This window comes from Dromaius novaehollandiae, chromosome 11 (genome assembly GCF_036370855.1).
Source record: "Dromaius novaehollandiae isolate bDroNov1 chromosome 11, bDroNov1.hap1, whole genome shotgun sequence".
Classification (NCBI taxonomy): Eukaryota; Metazoa; Chordata; class Aves; order Casuariiformes; family Dromaiidae; genus Dromaius; species Dromaius novaehollandiae.
In genome coordinates, this window is record NC_088108.1 from 6087687 (window position 1) to 6100605 (window position 12919).

A 12919-nucleotide genomic window follows, 5' to 3' on the forward strand; every position below is an offset into this window, starting at 1 on the left:
GGCTGATCCAGCTATCTGTGAGCCACGTATGGTGGAAGGTTTGCAAGGACACAGAAGTGCTGTACTCTTGGAGTTTTTCCTCTCTCCATCTCCCAAGTCTGTTCTAAAAATTGCTCTCACTGTTGGCTGTCACACTCTTTTCCTAACAGCTTATCTTTCAGATTAAACCATTTTTGCATTTTTAAGATCTTTCCCCTGAAACTTTATGTGGAATTCTCTTGTTTAATTGCCTTTCATGGCCCCTTCTCCAAACTAGGTATTTTGATCCCTGGTACCTGACATGGCTGGTAAGCAGAATACCCAGTACCTTTAATGACAGTTGCCCTGGGAGGAATCTGGGAAATAGCAGGAAAGGAGAGGGCAAAAAGCAGCTTGTAAATAGCCAGTCAGAGCATGAGAAGGGAAGTAGGGAGAAAATGGTGGGGGACGATTTGCTGATGCCGCTTTGAATATTCCCTTTTATTATTATTTGAATTGCAGGAGAAGTTAAGAGGCGTCACGTGGGCTAGGACTCAACTGCAAAAGGCAGAACAGTCTAAATCATTGTAATTGTCAGGGCAGTCCATGTGTCTCAGCACTGTGTCTGCTCTGTTTGGCCCATTTCTTTTTCTACTGATTGGATTTGTCATAACTCTCAATATACCAGTGAGAGGGTGAGTCTAGCTGGAGAAGATCCTCAGGAATGTCCCTGAGAACCTTTTCGCAAGAACCTTTTCTAGGAAGTCTTTTGCGTTTTGTACAGTGACAAAGGATGTGAATATTAGATCCTTAGTTCAATTCTCAAAAAAAAAAAAAAAAAAAAAAAAAAAAAAGCCTTAGACTACTGTGCATAGATTTCTTTAAGTCTTAGAAACATTAGCAGAACTATCACTACTATTCTTGTATTTATGGCCTTCACTGATTTCCACTTTTTTCTTGGCAATATTCTGTCCTTCAGCTCCCCAGTGCAACAGCATGGCCATAGGACTGAGATGAAACACCTGCTTATACAGGGTATGGTGCTCAGGGCGTAGCTTGAGTCATGTGTGGCTGAGAACTGCACCTTCCTCTTCTTCCACTGCCAGAGCAGCAACTCCCGGTGTTTTCATTCCCCACTTGTGGTGCAGGCTAAGGTGCGGCTTTTCCATGTTAGTAGCCCTTCCTGCGTTGTCTTTGTACAGGTGTGAATAAACCAGGCACAGAGCTGCAAAGAACTGGGCTGACTGCAGCTGAGAGGGTCTCTTGTCTCATCCCACATATGCAGCTCTCCCATTTCCTTCTTTGCTTCTGGAGCTGGGAGACGGTCCTCCTAATATAACCAACCCTTCAGCAATGCCGTCGTGAAATCATGCTGTGCGGGTACCTTTCGTCTTCCTCCTGAATCTTCATGGTTTTTTTTTTCTTCCTCCTTCTGAGAGTTTGAGTCCGTTTCTTTCCACTGCTCGCCTTGCTTTTCTTTGACTCTGCAAGTCTCCTTCATCAGCAGCTCCCTGGTCCAGCAGATATGTCTGTTAACACTGAAAGCTATGTGTCCGTTCCCCACCCCTTATTATGCCCTGTATCTCTTGATTACTGTTAATGATCGGATGTTGCTTTGCTGTTTGCTTAAGGCCAAAGCAGTTGACACTATTACATGCAAGACCCCATTTTATTCAGATCCATTTTCCAAATCTCCTTGCAAAGGGAGGAGCTCTTCCATCACTTATTGCACAGCAAGGTGCAGCCTTGTGCCCCAGAGCTAAATCCACACATTCAGTGACACGGAAAGTAATCGTCTACCAGAAGAGCCAATACGTTGCTACCTGCTATAGAAAGTGTGATACGTTGTCAGGGTAACAGGCTTACTGGGTGTCTGGCCAGGTCTAATCACAGTGCAGCAGATGGAAAAATCTGTTTCTTCCTCCTAAGTGGAAATGGCTCCTTCTGCTTTGGAGGTAGCTGTTATGGGATTTGTTTGTGCGAAATGTTGGTATCCATTCCTGTAGCTGAGTGAGGTGTTTAAGGAAAATCTTAATGTGTATGAATGGTTAAGAAATGAAAGTTGCCTTAAAATTATGCTGTCTTATGGCTGTCATTCCAGTGGTGGCATTTTCAAGTAGATGATGGCAAAACATATATAAGAAATGATCGCTCGAGTCTGACTTAATGCTTAGGCAGATTCAGTGGACTTATTTAAAATCCATATATAAAAAGTGGAGAGAACTATCTTTACTAGGGATGCTGCCATTAACAATAGGAATGGACAGAAATAGCTGTGTTGAAATATAAAAAATGATACTGCCTCTGTTTAATTAAAAGTTGTTCAGAAAATGGAATCGTCTGTTCCATTCCAAGATGAAGGCAGGTGTTTCCAGAGTAGCTCTTGCCATTTTGCTATGCAAAGAAACCTTCAACATTTATCACGAACTGAAAGTGTTCAATCTGAAAACAACAAAACATTTCTAGAATGTTGAATCAGTGGGTACAAAGCATTTAATTTACATATGATTAAAGTGTAATCTAAAATATTAACTAGGACCTATAATGGATACAAATATGTTATGATAATATAAACTTTTAAATGGCATGAATCAAAGAAATTGTCTCATGTTCATGAGAATGAAATGAGAAACTCATGAGGATTTGCTTTGACAGTTTCCCACAGAAAATGTTGTTGAAACCAATGTGCTCCTACAAAATGTTTTACATTTTCACAGTACTTTATTTTCTGGCTTTCAGATGCTTCTGCCTATTGAAAATTACCCTCCTAACACTAAGACTCATACTAGAATGCACTTTCCAACTAGGAAGTCTAAAGCTGGGCCCTGAGATGCGTGTTCAGTGATCTAAAAGCAGTTCTGTGCCTTTCCAGCCTGTCTTCTGTAGGAATTGGGGATGATGCATTCTTCTGACCTTCCATTTTGACCCAGGAGCCGAGAACTACTCGATAACATACACAAACAGATGCATTTTGGCTTTTGAGACTAGAGCAGTGTCAGGAACGCAGAGTTTCTCTCCAAAGCCTTTCTGTTACATAAGCCAGGAGGATGTACAGCAAGAGGACCTGAGGAGATACCAGCCCCCATGGAGGCATGGAGGGAGGTCCCATGGCCGCCTGTTTCCACAGTACTAGATGTTGCCGTTAGCTCAGGTCCTGGGCATTAGGGCATGATCTGCATCTTTTCTGTTATCTTCTTGGCACAAAAGTGCTCTGTGGCTGTGGAGTTTGCTGCAGGGATTGCCATGTATTTCCTGCAAAGTGCCTTGAGATCCTTCTAGGTGCAAACGTGCATAGCCCAATGTGGATTATGCACTCGCAGCGAGTGCCACGTCCATGGGCAGGGCTGGGATCGAGTTGGTTTCACAGCAGACAATGCTCAGCTTCCACCCTTGAGCAACCAGCTGGTGTTAGCAAGAGTGAGATGTTTCACCTCTGCAGCAGGTGGGGAGCTGGTGGTGATACGCAGTGCCCTGTTCCTGTGTTCCCTGTTCTGGTCCTCGGCAGGGGCCCTGCCAGGAACACGAGGGGGTTGTCCCTGCTGGGCGTCCCTGCTGCCGTTCTGTCTCTTAACCTCTGTGCCGCTGACTGTGTTTCAGGAGCAGATCCCTATGTGCTTATCAAGTGTGAGAACCAACAAGTGCGCTCTGCTGTTCAGCAAGATACTACCAACGCCGTCTTCGACACACAAGTGATTTTCTACAGAAAGAACATCGACAGTCCCATCGTTATCCAGGTGAGATGTGCTGTGCCGGGCAGGCTGTCAAAGACAGTCAAGGAGCACAACACGTCCTCGGTCTGAATGGCTGACATGTAGTAACTCCTCCTTCACAAGACTGATACCCAGGGTAAAAGTGTGAGAATTACTGTTCCGCTTACCGGGCTATGGCTGAAGCTATTCGGCTGGCCTACTGATTCTCTAGGCCAGGTCTTTTCCACAGGATAGCAAGTGGGGATCAGAAACTTAGGGATCAGAAAGTATATTCCATTTCTAGGCTTTGAAGGAATTTCCGGAATTACCTTTCACCTCATTTGCTATCTGAGAAAACAGGGACAAAGAAAAAGCAAGTGTTGCCCTGAGTCAGTCCTTGAAATGAAACCAAAGTTAAGGCTACTACTGAGAAGTCTTTGACCAAGAAAATACAAGAAAATTTTGAGCGAGTGGGATGGCATTTCAGTTTGATACATGCAGTTGTTTAGCGTCGTAAGGGCTATAGATGTTAGTATCACTGGCTCATAAGTGCCAGAAATTGAAGTAGTTTTATAGCACTGTGTTGTAAGGAGAGTTACAGTTCTGACTGTTCACTGCCTAACACAATACCAGGAATTTCTGTGCCGTAACACTCCTCTGAATTAATAGTATAGCTTACAAATATTATAAGCAGAAGGAAGATGATAGCAGCGTTATCCCCCAAACCACAGATCGCAGTTATGGATTAGAGGGAGCTGATATGATAGCTGTTGGAGGGCAGTCTGTCTTCCTGGCATGTGCAGGATTTACCCTATTTGCCTAATCCATAGTAAGAATTGGATCTACAGGTGGGACCTCACTGCATCTCGCTGTAGCGTGCAGCTCAAACACTTTCACTTTTCCAGGATAATTGAAAGTTAGATACTAACGAGCTTCACAGACCAATCAAAGACTGACATGTGACACTAGCAGCAAAAAACTCCTAACGCCATTTCAGTTGATGCTGCTGTATTCCCCTTCCCTGAGCAGTGAGGAAGGACACATCCAAGGACTCCAGAGCCCCTGCTGTCCCTCCCTGGCTGTGGCAGAGGGGGCCTGGCTCTAGCACAGCCAGGGGAAGAGCGCCGAAGGCACTGCAGAGGTGAGTGCAGATCCTGTGTGAAGCAGGCAGAGTGGCACAGACAGGCTGATTGCATGTAGGTTTTTACTGCTGATGAGCTCGTATAGGTAATTTTTATTCCTCTTCTAAGCAGACTGTGACCTAGAAAGCAAAAAGCTGCATTTAGCTCCTTATGTGCAGTGTATGCAAATGAGCTGGCAAATCTAGAATCCCCCTCATGGGCTCTAGACAATTAGCCGTGTTTAGATGTGCACCCGCTCCTGACTGCCATTGCCAGGGGTTAATGGGAGTGACCCTCCTCTGCCACCACCCTTTCAAGTGGAGTGTGAAAGAGAAGTGCTGCTTCAGCTGCAGTTATTTCTGCTCCCTTGTCTCTAGGTCTGGAACAGCAATGTCTTGTGTGACCAGTTCCTCGGACAGGCGCTGCTGGCAGCTTCACCCGGTGACCCCAGAGAAGAGCAGACTCTGCAGCTCCGAGGGAGAGGCCGCCGAGAAGCAGACGAGGTGCCAGGTCGCATCACCGTCAAGGTTTTTTCCAGCGATGACCTCGTGGAGCTATGAATACCAAAGCCCCGCAGAGCCAGACAGAGCTGTCACCTCGCAGTGGGGCGGCTTGTCTGTGCTTTCTGTGTGAACGGCTCGGGAGCAAAGGTTGCACATAATCATAATCACTTTAAAAAAAACTAACTCTCCATGTTATTGTGGACAATGGGAGGAGAGGTTTGGGGGGGTAACAAATATATACACACATGCACACACATATATACATATATTTATATGTACACACAGACACACTCTTGACGCAGCAAATGCAGGAGATGGGCTAAACTGAACGTCAGCAGCCAAGCTCGTTGAAACATGACTGTCTTGCGTAGCTCTCAGCATGGAAGCTGGAAGTGCATGTGACTGTTCTCGCAGGTTCCCCGCACACGGTTATCGTGTGTCAGCAGCGGGAGTGGAGGCAGGCAGGATGGATGCATCTCCAGGGTGACATACCAGCAGGCTGGTGGGGTGGAGGGCATGCGGTGGACTTGTGTGGCTCAGTCCTTGTCTGCTGCTGGACTGCATCTGTGAGGGGGATTTCTTTGAGTTTAGACAGTAGTTTTTCTTACATATATTGCTATAACCATTTTGATGAATTTCACTGTTACTGCTACAAATCAGATGTTTCTGTGCCTCAGCTAAAATGTCATTACCTGAGTAGTTCAGTAATTCATAATCGTAAGACCAGGTATGCCATGGCAACATTAAAATAGAGGGCTGGCTCTTGCAGTCCCTACTTGAACTTGACAGCCAGTGAGAGCTTTGCCCATGTAACTGCTCTCAGATTGACTTTCAGATTATTTTATTCCCCACCCCAAGCTGGTGACTCACAAGTTGGTATCTCTGGCCAGGAGAAAGGCACCCCACAATTCAGCTGTGGTTTTACGCAGAGGACAAACTCAGTGATGGGAGCCCTTTTGCCACAGAAGCTTTCTTTAATCCACTCGATGCTCGGGTGGAGTAACACTGCTTCATTAGATGTAATGGGTAGCACTGGACTGAAAGAGGAGACAACCACCGAATAACAGGGATGGGTTTGTAAAACAGAGATGCTGTGCCTTGGCTTGTATTAGATTTTCTGTCTCCAAATTTTGCATCAGTTTACAGCTGATAGAGCAGAAGTGTCTGATAAAGTTTAGCTTGGGTGCGATACAGGACAGGCATCGTTTCAGATTTCCTTTGAGGCAGGGTTCAGGTGCAGACTTCTGACTTCTACGTGTAGCCCAGTGGTAGGGTTTCCTTGCAGCAGATGTTTCTGTGTTGTCAAGCTGTAGTGATTCTGGTAGTATAAGAGGCTCACAGCGTTAGACCCCTCAGAAATGGTGTTTTCTATAGTTGCAAATTCTGATGCTGAGAGTGAAGCTAGGAGCTGACCACTCTGCCTTTCATTCAGACACAAAATTTTGATTTAGTTGTACCTAGTCACCACTTCAGCCATTTTGTGCGTTTTTTACAGTTTATAAAATGGCTCTCGGTAGAATTAATGTTTTCACAAAAGGTTTTGAAGTTGTCTTAGGGCTCTAAAAGCAATGCTGCTGAGGGAGAAAAATGATTTCCCGGCACCTTGAGTCTGGAGTGCAAGGCTGTGAATGATGTGACGCTGCCGTCAGGGTAGCTGTGTGGGCCAAGTGCGTGCATCCAGCTCTCTTTTTAAAGAGCTTGGGCTCGAGCCGCTGTTGCACGCAGCGCATTTGTCAGATGTGAACGACATGCAGCTGGCAGCCCGCAGGGAGGCGTAATTTTGTTGTCTGTGGACTCATGGCATCAGAGTTGCTAACTCTCAGATATGATTGTAAAGTGCATTTAAAAAAAAAAAAGAAAAGGGAATCAAGTTTTTCATACGGTCCAGAGCCTGAGCAAGCCCCACGGGAAAGCGTCTGGGCTGCCCTATCCCAGCAGAAGGACTGGTGTGCCGCTTTTCCCACAGCACCGGCTGCAGGACGGCGGGGCGCGCGGGAGAGCGCACCGAGGCTGAGCGGGGATGGCTATGTCGTGTCGCCCCCTTCTCGGACAGGCTTTCCTCCAGGGGCTCGTCCTCATGCGGTGGGGCTGGCTGGAGCAGCTGATGGATTTGGGTCAGCGTTTAGCCTGCGGACGGTTGCTGCCAGCGAGAGCGAGCAGCCAGCGCGGCCAGGCCGCTTCCCCCGCTGACAAGCGCCGTGGCCTGCGGGCGGCCTGAGGCGTGCGCGTCCCTGCCGCAGCGGTGCCGCAGCTCAGCCGGGGCGCTAGGCCGTGGCACCTCGGCGGCGGGGCATCCCCTGGCTGGCTTTCCTTTAGGCCGCGATAGGTGGGTTGGAGCCATCCCCCGGTTCTGTCGCCGCGGTGCCGGGCCGGCGGGCCTCGGAGCAGCAGCAGCGCCGGTAACGCTGCGGCGAGGCAAGGGAGCACCGTTCCTCTTAATTTTTGGAAGTAGTTAGAGCCGGCTCTAACTAGTCAGTCAGCTCTGCCCACTTAGAGGCATGTGGCGGCTGCCTCCGCCCGGGCGTATGGAGCGATCCCGAGCGGAGCGGAGCCAGGAGCAGGTGGCCGGGGGCTTGCGGTGCCGTCTGGGCCCGGGGAGGGGGCCCGGCCGCCCGGGGCCTGGTGCCTGCCAGCCTCCCCGGGCGTCTGGCGTGTGTGGTAGGGAAACGGGGTACGTTGGAGGTAGCGTAATTGCCTTTTCAGACAGACTCAGGCATTTACAAGTGTTACTGCTAGCTGGGCATTATTTTTCTACAGTTAATGATAATTTGTGGGAAAATGAAGGGTTTTTTTTTTCGTGGGAACTGCAGTTATTTACACACATGCACTGCACTGAGCAGGGAGTTATGGCCAAAAAAAGTTAAAGCAGAGGGAAATGGTCTGAAAAAGTTTCATTTCAAACTTTTCATTATTTTTTCATTATAAAGTGACCTAAATAAAAGGTTAACAAAAAAAAATGAGTTCAGTAATTTCTGAAATGAAGCATTTAGTTTCAGATCAAAGAAGAACCTTTCAGGGTGACCCCAAATGACTTTTTAAGCTTGCCAAAAACCACACTAAATAGTGTGTGTGTGTGTATATATATATATATATATATTTCTTTTTTTTTTTTAATTGAAGCGCTCTTTCCCCTGCCCCTTTTTTACTTCACTGCTGCTGCCCCCCTGGTCCCAGCCTTGCACATCTCTGGCTCGCTGTGCCCTTCCCCATCGTCCTCCACCCTGACACCGACCAAGGCTCCGCGCTCGGGCCTCCCCCTGTCCCTGGTCTCTACAGCAGCAGCTTTAACTGGGCACCTCAGCCACAGCCCTGCCGGGGGAGGGAGGAGATGGGAGGGGTCACACCAAGCACAGGCAACCAGACTGGCTAAAGGCGAGCGTGAGGTGCAGCCAGGACGCAGTTCTGGTCTCTTCTCACCACTTTAATCATCCATTTTTCTCATAGGTCTTCATTTGCATCCTGCAGCTGAGTGAAACAGCAGTGGTGTCCTAGAGAATATGGTGACTCTGTCTTTTATGGGGTAATCTGGCCCTGCTAGCCAGTGCTCCTCCCCCCCTCCCCCGCTTTTGTTGTTTATTCCAGTAAAGCCCAGTTTTTCTCCTCGCTTTTGCATTCCCAGCCCAGTGCCTGTCACAGATCTCCCTTCTCCCCTTACCACGATGGGCTCTGAGAAGCCAAATGACCCCTCCCAGTCGGTCTTTGGCTGAGCTGATTTGTAGCCTCTGGCACATCAAGGCACTCGCTTTTGAGGGGAATAATAGACGGAGTGCGCTGAGCACACCACGCGCTAACGCGGTCGGGGCTAGGAGAGATCCGCCCTGGGCTGGCTGCAGGGTGGACAGAGAGCCTGGCTCCCGTAGCGCTCCCGTAGCATCACCTATTGATTGGGGAACGGGGGGCAGAGGCTGTTTCCCAAAAGCTAGTGGTGCTATGGACTCCGGCGAGCATTTGTGTGCGGGGAACTGTGTTCTCATCTCCCGCAGCTTCGGGGGAAAACAACCGGCTCTCCACCAGCGCCACGTCAGCATTGCTCATACTGGCTGCAGTGTAACTACACCAATTTAGAAAGGCCAAAAGTCGTGTTTACTCCAGCGCAGGCGGTACGAAGCCTAGCGTGGCGCTGCTCTAGGAGGCGCAGCACGGAGCTCTGCCGTTCTCCTCCCCGGCCCTGGACCACGGCCCCTGCAAGAGTCCCGAGCATGGAAACCGCAGTGTTGCAGAAAGGGCCCAGCAACTGCCTTTGGTCTTCCACTGCTGCTGGCTGCTTGGGCAGGAGGAGCGCGCCCCTCCTGAGCGCCCGAGGGCCAGCTCTTCTTACGGGGGGCAGCCCCGTGGCAGGGGAGGAGGGTGAGGGGTGCCAGATGGTGCGCAGAGGTAGGTGCTAGCCTTGGCTGCCCGCGGGTGCGGTGCTCAGGCCCTGGCGATGCTGCCTTGACCCCAGCTGGAGCACAGCTTATGCCCTGACGTGTGGCTTGCATTTGTGCTGGTTGTGTGCGGCACCACGTGCCCCCTTGTAGGCAGGGGACGTACAAAATTAGCGCCACTTGCTCAGTACGAGGCGGGTGAGGAGCTAATGCTGCGTCGAGTAGCTGGGCTTACAGCTATTTTTAGCTTGCTTCCCTGTTAAGTCTCTTCACGGCCGTGTTCGTGTACTATAAATACAAGTGTTTCCTAACACCAAAGCGCATTACAGTCAGTGCACCCAGGTGACTTCAGGCTGACACGCCTGGGTCTCGGGGCTGAGCCAGGCAGTCACGCTTGGTCCCTGCTCCCTGGGGCGATGCTCCCAGGCCGGGCTGCCCTGCTGCTCGGCACCCGTGCGCCCTGCGGCTGGCCCCGGCCCCAGTGGGTGCTGGGCCGCGCTGGGACTGGGCGAGCCGGAGGGGGCGCTGGGGCGGGTGGTCTCTGCCCCAGCAGCCGGGCCGCTGGCGGTGCCGCTCGGGAGCGGGGGGCGGCGGCCGAGCGGGCGGAGCAGCGCCGTCCTTGCCGTTGCGCGCGCCGCGGCCGCTGGGTGGCGCCGCCGCCCCGCCTGGGCGTCGGGAGCCGCGCGGCGCCGGGGCCCCGAGCCTGGAGACCCCGCGGGGAGGCGGGGGGGGGCGGGGGGGGGGGCCGCGGCGGGGAGGGCGCGGAGGGGCTGGGGCTTGGGGCTGAGGGCTGCTGGCATCCGCCCCCCCCCCCCCGGCCGCCCGCGGCTCTGACGCCCGGCAGCGAGCGAGCATGCATAGGGACTGATAATGGGACCAAGGCGCTGTGGGGGTGGGTGGGTGAGTGTGTAATATAATATATAGTTATATGTTATATGTCATGATATATAATAATGTGACAACACTGTGTGTGTGTGGGGGGTTGCTATATAATATGTATTAATATATCAAATTGTTAATAACATATAATTATACATTACATAACATTTAGTATATAATAATATAAATATATGATATAAACTATAATAATGTGACCAATGCTCTGTGTGTGTGTGTGCGCACGTCTGTATATGTGCATGCGCCCATGCATGTGTATATGCACACGTGTGTGTATATCTATGTGCACATATAATATTTATTAGTATACTATTAATAACATAATTGCATATTTTATATAATTATATAATATGACAACACTGTGGGGGTGGGAGGGGCTGTGCGTGTGTGTAGATTTTTATATATATGTGCACATGCGTGCATGTGTGTGTGTATATGTGCGTGCATATAATATGTATTAATATATAATAATATATAATTATATAAATTAATATAAAAATACATAATATAAAATAATGAGACCAATGCTGTGTCTCGGGGGGGGGGGGCGCATGCATGCATGTGCATATGTGTATGCATATGTGTGCGTGCATGCATGTGTATATATGTGCACATGCACGTGTGTGTGTGTGTGTGTGTGTGTGTGTGTGTGTGTATAGATATATGCATGCATATACTGTATTAATATATACTATATTATTAATATATAATTATATATAATTATATAGTATATGTAATACTATAATATACAGTGTAATATATATATAATAATATGACCAACACTCTGTTACATGCACACATATGTGTGTGTATGTGCATGCACACATGCGTGTGTGTGTGTGTGTGTGTGTGTGTGTGTGCGCGCGCGCATGTGTGTGTGTGTGTGTGTGTGTGTGTGTGTGTGTGTGTATACGCATATAATTAATATGTATTAATAAAATATGTTATATGTAATAATATATAATAATGTGACAACACCGTGTGTGTGTGTGTGTGTGTGTGTGTGTGTGTGTGCGCGCGCATGTGTGTGTGTGTGTGTGTGTGTGTATACGCATATAATTAATATGTATTAATAAAATATGTTATATGTAATAATATATAATAATGTGACAACACCGTGTGTGTGTGTGTGTGTGTGCGTGCGCGCGCGCGCGCGCGCGCACACACACACATGTATTAATATATTATAACAATAATATATAATTATATATGTGATATAAAAATATGTAATATAAAATATAATAATGTGACCAACGCTCTATGGGGGGGGCACACACACGCGCGTGTGCATAGACACTAATAATGGGACCAAGGCAGAGCGAGACAGAGAGAGAGACAGACAGACAGACAGAGTGTGTGTGCGTGTGTGTACATAAATGCGTGTGTACATATGTATATATGCACACCAGTGTGAGCACACGCGCGTGTGTGTATATATGCATGCATACTGTATATTAATATCTAATATATTAATAATATATAAATATGTATAATTATATATACTATGTGTAATAATATATAATATATAATAATGTGACCAACGCACACGTGCGTATGTGTGTGTACATGCATGCATAGGGACTCACACTGTGGCCAAGGCCCCCCCCCCCCCCCCCCCCCCCGGGCAGCACTTTGCTGGGGTGTGGGCCCGCTGCCTTTGCTCAGTGCTGTGCGTTTTGTGTTTTTTTTTTTTTTTTTTTTTTTTTAATAGCAGGGGGACGGGGACGCCTGCGCAGGCAGCTGCTGCCAGGGCATGAGCCAGCCCGGGTGCCGCAGCCACGCTTGCCCAGCCGTGTCAGCCGCTGGCCGCGCTGGGGCCGACGCGACTCGGCGGGAGCGCAGAGAGGGAGCGCGAGCTGTGCCCATGGCCCGGGGCATCGGGCCTGCAGCCACCGCCCAGCGAGGAGGCTGCGTGGGCAGGACATGCGGCACCCAGCCCGGCAGCACGAGCCACGGCGGGGCTGCAGCAGGCATCCGAGCCAGGCGTGCGGGTAGGTGCCAGCCTCAGCGGGGCTCAGAGCCGGCCTCTCCCCATGGAGCCAGGCAGCAGAGCGTCTCCCGCCCTCGGGACGTGGCCCCGCGTGGGAGCTGTGCGCAGCGGCTGGAGCCCCCGCTCCTGCCCTCCTCCCCTGTTAGCACGTACCGGTGACCGCCTCCGAGACGGCGTCTGGCGCGGGCAGCAGCAGGGCCGGGCGGGCAGCACGGCAAGGCACGACGGCCTCAGAGACGCGGTGCCGCTCGGCTGCCCAGGTGCCTTCGGTTCGGGCCACTGCTGAGCCGGCAGCGAGGTGATTTTTGTTTTTTGTTTTTTGTTTTTTTAGCATAGCCTTCTGCGAGCAGCAGTACAAAAGCTCGTGCCTAGCGTTCAATAAGCAGTTTTAAAGGGC

At 49.6% G+C, this 12919-nt stretch overlaps 1 protein-coding gene across 6 annotated transcripts in view; it reads left to right on the plus strand.

Moving 5' to 3' along the window:
- CAPN6 (calpain 6) overlaps positions 1-8249 on the plus strand; it is a 68046-nt gene extending 59797 nt beyond the window's left edge. For all 6 annotated transcript variants that reach the window (XM_064518127.1, XM_026100374.2, XM_064518128.1 and 3 more), the window contains 2 exons: positions 3556-3692; positions 5146-8249. In XM_064518127.1, coding sequence (XP_064374197.1) covers positions 3556-3692; positions 5146-5328 — 320 coding nt within the window. In that variant the 3' untranslated portion in view covers positions 5329-8249. The remainder of the gene's footprint in view (positions 1-3555; positions 3693-5145) is intronic.
- Positions 8250-12919: the final 4670 nt, after the last annotated feature.